The 8,982-nt window shown below is 30.4% G+C and overlaps 1 protein-coding gene across 1 annotated transcript; it reads left to right on the top strand.

The window, feature by feature from the left end:
* The first annotated feature begins 7,483 nt into the window (after nt 1–7,483).
* On the top strand, nt 7,484–8,982 carry LOC112517697 (G-type lectin S-receptor-like serine/threonine-protein kinase SD2-5). The gene is made up of 2 exons (XM_025125083.1): nt 7,484–7,879; nt 8,011–8,982. The coding sequence occupies exons 1-2, from the start codon at nt 7,484–7,486 to the stop codon at nt 8,980–8,982; spliced, it is 1,368 nt and encodes a 455-aa protein (XP_024980851.1).

The raw sequence follows: 8,982 nt of genomic DNA, 5'->3' as shown, positions 1-8,982 counted from the left end.
TTTATAAGCTAATGATCTAATGGTCTAAAGTTGCATTGTGGCAATTTTGTGATTATTGAGAAGTCTCATGTCAATTTTGTGATTATAAATGTTCAGATTGTAGATCTAATCCAAGGGTTAAGAACTGATCTTACGGGTCTCACAAAAAACATTTGGTCTCACATGATCCTAAATCTATATATATGTTTGTGTATTTGTGTGTGCACATTAAATCAAATGAGAACTAAAAAAATATTATAAACTTGTGGAACTGATTTAAAATTTTCTATTTACATTATTTTTTCATTAAAGATTCAGATTTAAGATATTGTTTCACATTTATATTTGTTTCATAATGTGAAACTTTTTAGCATGTATTTTTAGTTTTATTATGTGAATAAAAAAGGTTTCACATGAATTCATTTCACGATGTGAACACAAACATATGTAAAACAATACCTTAAATCATATTATTTGATGAAAAAAATCATCTAAAAAATAACTTTTATATCAATTTTCAAGGGTTTATAGTATTTTTATGGTATGAATAGACGTAGTTAATGATCTAAAAAATATATTACAAAAGTATTAAAACTTGTGTATGAAGCCAAGGAGATTGCAAGACTTGGTAAATACATAAATTATATAAAACACATTAAGAATTGGTGATATCCTAAAATTTATACAAGAAATACATAAACCAACCTTGTGTTGATATCTTGTTCAAATATATTATTTTTTTATTAAAAACTATATCATTTATTTGTTTTGAAATAATTTGTGCAAATAATGGGGAAAAAACCATTTTTAGAATTTTATATGAAATAACTTAAAGGATAGATCGACTTTAGCATAGGCCTTCGCCACTTCAAAAGGGTGTTTCGCCCCTCTTTTTTGTTCTCATCTTGTACCTTGGGGATTGACTAGGTAAGGAGTTATCAGGTTCTTATTTTAGCCTCCAATAAGAGTAATCATCAAGGCTTGTATGCTAGGTGAGTTACTCGTCAACATCTCAATGTGGTTTACTTAGTGTTCCGCCACTTGATGGAAACGAGTCTCTCCCGTCATCGAAGTGTGTTATTTCTGGATAGTGGGTGGATCATATTTTCGATGTTGTTTTGGGTACAGAATGTATCCATTCTTTATGGTCATGGTATATTGGAACTTATCCATGTTTTGTTGTTTTAGGATTGAACCCTACTCATGTTCTATGGATGTCTTGGGTAATAGAGTTTTATCCATTTTTTAAGTATTTGATCTTAAATCTTATTCATGTTTTAGGTGAGTATTGAGTTTTGTTTTCATGATTAAATGGGTGTTTTGATTAATGAGATTTTTATCACGAAAATGGTGGGTTTTGGGAAAGATGTTGTATCTATACTTAATACATTTCGTATTAGGAATTGTGATTTAAAAAACATTATTTCCATTTTACCACTTTATATAATTGATGAAAATTGTTTGAACTCATATTTTCATACTTGGAAAACTATTTCATTTATCCTTTGACATTTGATTTTGTATATTTATGAAGATTAACTTGAGAGGAGTTCTTGTTGGTATAACCAGAAGTTCTGTAGAGAAACCAGAGGGGCTCTGGTCCTGCTATCTTATGAAAATATTTCTAAGTTTGGTCTTTGGAACCAGAGAATCAATGGACTAAGTGAATTATGGATTTATGTTTCCATTATGTTAAAAGTTGATTTTTAAATAATATTTTGGTGATTTTCACCCTACAATTACATGGAAAAAGGGATCTCACTAGACCTTCAGATCTAACCCTCATTTTGTGTTTCAAATATGTATTGCAGGAACAACAGAGTATAATGATAGTAAAGGAAAAGGGAAAATATGATTTGTTTCCCTATATGCATAGTTATATGAAGATCAATCTGTGGATGTGTTTTGAAGTTAAATATTATGTAATATAAGAACATGTATTTTGGAATTTTTGGATTGTGTATTTTGTAGTATAGATTCTTATACTTTAGACCTTAGTGGGTTTAAACATGTATTTCTCTGAATGAATTATATGTTATATGCAATGTGAGATGAGAGGTATTACATAGCTGGACTCGACTCGTTAATATATCGAGTCGAGTTCGAGTTTGAGCCAAGCCAATCCGAGTAGAGTTTTGACCGAGTCGATCTTGAGTAGCTCGTGAGTTTTCTCGTGTTATTTACACCCCCATTTGAGGCAATCGAGTATTGATTTATAGAAAGGGATGTATCCTAATTTGATATATTATCAAAAATTTAAATTAATCGTTCTTTTTAGATTTGAGGGTATTACACCTATAGCTGATGGGGTCCTAGGGCATGATGTACACAAACTTGACTTTCACCTCAAAAAGTAGAGCGGTTGTTTATATGAAGATCAACGGCTAGTGAAAAGTAAAACATACCAAATTGACCTAGAAAATCCCACTAAGTAGGGTTGGGGTCTTTGAGGTGAAATGTATACAAACATAACCTCTACCCCCAAAAAGAATAGAGTGATTGTTTCTATGGAGACATCCGGTTTGTGCAATAAAATATACCTAGGTAAAAAAAAACTGTGCACCTTTTAATCTCTAACTTAAGACTTTTGTAACCTAAGTACCTAACTGACAACTCACTAACCCTAACCCCTACATTTTACCTCTCCAGCTCTTTTCCTCTTGTCTATGCAAAATAAAGATCCATACCCTTGGTATGTTATTCTAATCATGCGTCTCCAAGAGCCTTTATTTGATATCATGTCATCGTAAATGCCTAAAGTCGTCATGTCCAACCTCGATTGCTCACTCCATGTACCGATTGCCTCCTCGACAGTCATACTCTCCATCTTATATTCTTATTAATCGGAGCCGCATTTTCACCTATAAATGTGACCATACCACCGAAATCTTCTGTCTCCCAACTCATCTGTGATATTGCAACTTTCACCACCCCTAAAAGACCTAGTCTGATATATTGTCAGACCTGGTCTGACCACAAGTGCGTTTAAGTTTCATCTTTTCTACAACTTTGCAACTTCCGGTTTCATCTGATGGCCCTACCTTGCCACTCAACACTCCAATTTCTTCTAACAGTTACTTTTAGAAATTTATCTTTCAATTTCAGTATGGCCTTTTGTCCCACAACACCCCTATGACAACCACCCTCTTTAGCTAACTCGTCTTTATGCAACATGTTATGTTAGCATCGACCTCTAACATTTCATAAAGGGAAAAGTCCAAAAAAACCAACAAATTTTCTCATTTTGAATGGTTTAGTTCTAAACTATTTTTTTGAATGAAAAAACCGTTAAACTTTCACATTTTGAATAATCAAGTCCCTGAATTTTTTTTATCGAACTTTTACTAGTCGGTTAATATAACATTTTTGGATTAAAAAGATGCAGATAACCAATTTTTGAAAGTGCGATGATTTATTTATTAAAAAAGACGTTCAGTGACTTCATCAATCAAAAAGAGAAAGTTTAATGGTTTTTCATTCAAAAAAAATAATTCACTGGCTTAATCATTCAAAATGAGAAAGTTTAATGGGTTTTAATTTATGGATTAAACCATTTAAAAAGAAAAAAATTATTGGGATTTTTTAAACTTTTCACTTTCATAAATCATAATGTCTAGATATTTGAAATTACCATATTGGTCTTTAGAGTACCCTCCACCCCTCAACGTTAATTTTCACCCGTTTGCTGGTACGTTTTTCATAGAATTTTATCTGTTTGTTTATTAATAGTAATTATGAGATATTTATAAGATTGATTGTTACTCATATGTATTTTAAAGTGCAATGCTATATGCACCATTTTTATATCAAAATTAGGTCAAATCATGTATTAAGAATGTAAAAAGTAAGTATTAATATTGTCATGTGTGAGTTAGAAATCAATAAGTAGAGATGTATTTAACAATACTAGAAGGGTATCGCACAATAGAGCGAGATAAATCTTCATTTTAATGTTTAGTTTTAATTATTTGTCTCTATCGATATAATTATGTGGTTTTAAGAAAACGATAATGTTTTTATTTTTTAATGAAATATAAATTTAAAAAAAATAAATCAATATTAGTATCAAATTAACTATTTCATAGTTCTTGTTTTTTTTTTTGTAACTTCTCCCATTCAATTTTTTATTATAATTTAATTTGGAATTAATATCAAAGTAATTTATTTTTGATTTAATAAAATATTCTTTTATAAATATAACAATTAAACATTCTGTTAGAACTCAATAATTATCTTAATTATGTTTTAGATTTTTATATTTAAAACGAATGTTTATCCTGTATTTAATTATGTTTATCCGCAGTTAGTTACACGAATTTAAAAATGAAGSTTTAATAARTTGTACTTACACAAAACTACTTGTAATTTTGAATTTTAAGTAATATGCATTAACAAACAGTATTTTATGCATAAAAAATGATTTTTAAGAATTTTTGTTAAATTCTTTATAATATAGTATAGATATATTTTAAATTTAAATGTTATTCTTTTAAACTAATGACGTCATTAAAACGTCAAAAGGTCGTCATCAACCAGTGGACATTAGTTGAGGATCCTCCCATTTTCACCAAAAAGTATTTAAATCATCACCCCCACTCACATTTATGATAATTTTAAGGGTGTTTTTGTAATTTCATGTCTTAAAATAAGAATATATTCAATTTAACATACAATATAAATAAATTTTAAATTACAATAATATTCTTTTTTTTTTTTTAAATAACATTTGACTCAACACATAATTTAAAAAAAGTCTTTTAAGACATAATCAGATATTTTTTATGTCCCTTAATACAGAAGTAACAAAAGAATGTGTACATCACAATCAATGTCATCAATAACTTGTAATGACAGAAGTCAAAAAGTAAATAACGTGGATGTACTTGCTAATACATAAAGTCTAACCATAATTATCTAACCATTCATTATCATCTCATTTTTTAACATCGGAAACTAGCGTTCGAAACTATAACTACGTTATAAATTCCGGTAAACCCCGTCACGTAAGCTCTTTAGCTAGTGAAAACTTGTAACATAAAATTGTTAACTGCAAAAATATTAACCAATTGTAACATTTAGTTGTTTAATTTATAGCGTCTCGTTTAAGCAGACGAAAACAATAGAACAGATATCGAACATAAGACAATAAGAAGAAGCATGAATTATGTATAAAACACCATCATTGTCAACAACAAAAAAAGACAACAAAAAGAGGAATCAAAATTACATGCATTCTTATATGTCTGTTTTCAAAAACCGTCTGTATTCTATCAATCATTATAAAACACATCATTTATTTATTTAGGAGATGTTTAATTGCAGATATTAGACAGTAATTAATGAGATTGAATATAAAATAAACTCTTTGATTCATATAACATAATGGATTCATTCCCCCTTGCCTCTCGTTGTTGCTGGTTGGTTTAACAATATTTTGTCTTCAAAAAAAAGTTTTAGATTTTCGTTTCAGGTTAAATTAGAAGAATGAAAATTTATCTCATTTTCATTATCCGTTAATTTCATTCTATTATCTAAACTAAACAATCAGTTATATATAAATATATATATATATATATATATACACACACACACATATAAGTAAGAGTTCAAACGAGAACACCTTCATTTTATGAGAATGCGAGAACATTCTTTTACTATAGACAATCACATGTGATACTATTATTCTGACACATATGATACACATGTGATACTAAATCAGAGACGCATACGATTTTCGATGCGATCTTGGTTGCGGGTTAAGTTGTCCTTACACCACTAAGCCCCCTCACATGTATTATCACATGTGATAAGGGTGTTGTTGATATAATATTATAATCCATCAATAACATCACTTATGATGCTAAATCATAGACGCAGACAACCTTTGGCATGAGCTAAGTCGTAGATACGTCGTCCGCACATCACAGGTCCCCTCACGCGTATTATCACATGTGATAAGGGTGTTCTTACGTTCTCGTAAAATAAATGTGTTCTCATTTAAACTTTCACTTATATATATATATATATATATATATATATTTATTTATTTATTTATTTTAGGGAGTGGGGTGACAAGACCATCATCATGACTCTTGCCTAACTAAACAACACTCACACTTGTATACATATATATATATATATATATATATATATATATATATATAAACATATATTTAAAAAAATAAAACTTTTCAATTAAAATATAGCTTAAAATATTGTGTCATATTATATTAATAATTATTGATTAAATTTTATAAGGTAACACATTTTTTGTATTTTATATGAAACCACAAAAAGTAAACATTATGCCACCTTTTATGGAGTGGGATAACAACATAATCATGTCCACTTTTCTCTTCGTGTTTTGAAAAAAAAACTCAAAAATCATATTTAAAGTAATATAAAATATGAATTTTTTAATTAAAATACGTACAATAATTATAATAAAAATATATAAGAAATACACTATGATAAAGACCAACTATTTATTTTTTATTTTTATAATAAAACGCTAAAAAATTATAATATATACCAGCATAAGTGCGAAATGTCCTGATTTATAGTTAGATGATGATTCGTTTCGTTTAATTTGTATTTAATAATAATTGATGATACCCGGTTAAGAGATTTAGAACAAAACTTTTGAAGTTGGATTCCATGGCCATTCATCGAGGTTTTAAATTACTGATTTATAATATTTCAGTATCAGATAAATATTTTCACAACTTAAGAATTATAAGTTACTAGAAGAATACTCGTGCAATGCAGCAAGACACATCTCGATTTTAATGTTCTATTTTATTACTTGTTTATGTTGATGTTATAATACGATTTTATGTGTTTTTAAGAAAACAATAATGATTTTATTTTTTAATAAAATATAAATTTGAAAATATCATAAAAATTGAAAAAAGTATATCAATGTTAATATCAAATCAACTATTTAAAAGTTTTTTTTATAATTTCTTTAATTTATTTTTTTATTATAATTTAATTTAAGTTTAATAATGAAATAATTTATTTTTGATTTAATAATATAATTTTTTATAAAGATAATAATTAAACATTTCGTTAGAACTTAATGATTATGTTAATTATATTTTAAATTTTTTATATTTAAAATGATGTTTATCATGTATTTGATTATGTTTATCCGTAGTTAATTACACGAATTCAAACATGAAGCTTTAGTAAGATGTACTTATGCATATCCTACTTGTAATCTTAAATTTTAAATAATATACATCAATAAACAGTATTGTATACATAAAAAAATGTTTTTAACAATTTTAGTCAAATATAGTATAGATATTAAATAATCTTATATGCTTTACAAGAACATGATTGCTTTAGAATGTAACAACATGCCAACTTTGAGAGTGGGATAACAACACAATCATCAATTATGCCTTTTTCTTGATCTCATTGGTTGAAAATTCTCAAGCACTTTTAGCACACCACACATACTAACTATGTGAAAATCACATCCCCAATATTTTCTCTCATGAACCTACTTTTATCATTTGCAATTCTCATTCATTTCTCAACTCATTTTTATGGCAATTGCATCCCTGATAACGTTCAACTTGGTTCCCAAACTACCCTTGTGGTACCTGGGTTGTACATTCTCGGGTTCGTCGGACGAGCGTTCATTCTCGAGACGAGCCAGCCTGTGCCCAACTTTCGGGTTGGTCTCACTGTTGAAGCTGTTGAAGGAAAGTATGTGTGTTCGTTTGACGTTTTTCTTGGAGACTTTAAGGTATGGAGTTCATCCCATTTATCGCGGTTTTTTACCTCAGAGAAATGTGTGCTTGGTCTCACTTGGGACGGAGACTTGCAATTGACGGGTCGTGATGATGAACTCGGGTGGCGAACCGCAACGTACGGGCAAGGTATACAGGTAAAGTTGGTTTTTTTTTCCTCTATGATTTATTAAGATTCATGAACTCGAATGTCTTAATACGTCAATTGTTTGTTTCTCGTATATGCATTGGTGACTTGTAATGTACAAGTGGTTTATGCATGTTTCAGAGGCTGCAATTATCAAACACTGGGAATCTTGTTCTTGTGGATGAACTCAATATGATCAAATGGCAAAGCTTCCATTTTCCCACCAATGTAATGCTTTGGGGTCAAAGACTTGATGTTGGAACAATCCTAACATCCCTCCCTACAAATGATTCAAATTCATATTTTTCGTTCGAAATTCAACGCAAAAAACTCGTACTTTTCTTGAATTCGGGTACATTTAAGTACTCGTATTGGGAATTCAACCCCGAGAAACCCGTTGAAATCTCGTTCGTTCGTTTGGCGTCCAACGGATTACAAATATTCAACGACGAAAGCCACAAGATCGCACAAATTCCCTCGAAAAGACTCCAACTTTTACGGTTTTTAGCCGTCGAGAATACCACCGGGAACCTCGGGTTGTATTATTACTCGACAAAAACGATGAAACTTGAGGCCTCGTTTCGGGCCCTACGGAACAAATGCGACGAACCGAACTTTTGTGCCGCTGATGAGATTTGTACGGTTTCGAACAAGTGTTCGTGTTTGGAAATCAAAGGGTATTCGCGTAATTTTTGTAGGAATTCCAGGGTCGAAATGATGGAGATTCGGGGTGCGGTAAGCATTTTGAGAGACGTAAATAGGAAGATCGTTAACGGGACGAGGGAATCGTGTGCGGATTCGTGCATCGATGATTGTACATGTGTTGGTGCGTTGTTTACAAGTGGGAATAGTGAGTGTTATTTGTACGAGGAGCTTAGGGGCGTGAAGGAAGGCGGTGCCGGTGGCCGCAACGGTGCCGGTGACGGAGGCCGCGGCCTCGGCGATGTGAGTTTCATGGTGAAGGTATTGAAGGGTGGGAAGGGAGGGAAGACATTGAAGAAATGGGTGTTGGTTTTGATTGTTGTTGGTGATGGATTGGTTCTTTTTGTATGTTTGGGTGGAATTGGATTTTATATGTTACGGAGAAGAAAAAAAGAAACAAATAATAATTGA

Source organism: Cynara cardunculus, assembly GCF_001531365.2.
Source record: "Cynara cardunculus var. scolymus isolate 2C chromosome LG 9, CcrdV1, whole genome shotgun sequence".
Classification (NCBI taxonomy): Eukaryota; Viridiplantae; Streptophyta; class Magnoliopsida; order Asterales; family Asteraceae; genus Cynara; species Cynara cardunculus.
Note: the sequence above shows the minus strand (reverse complement) of the source record. Positions and strands in the feature narration are given on the sequence as shown.

Bases quoted from the DNA above. Each gene is read 5' to 3' on its own strand.
- LOC112517697 (XM_025125083.1), top strand. From the start codon at position 7,484: ATGAACCTACTTTTATCATTTGCAATTCTCATTCATTTCTCAACTCAT. The intron at 7,880-8,010 runs GTAAAGTTGGTT...TGCATGTTTCAG, and splicing joins CGTACGGGCAAGGTATACAG to AGGCTGCAATTATCAAACAC.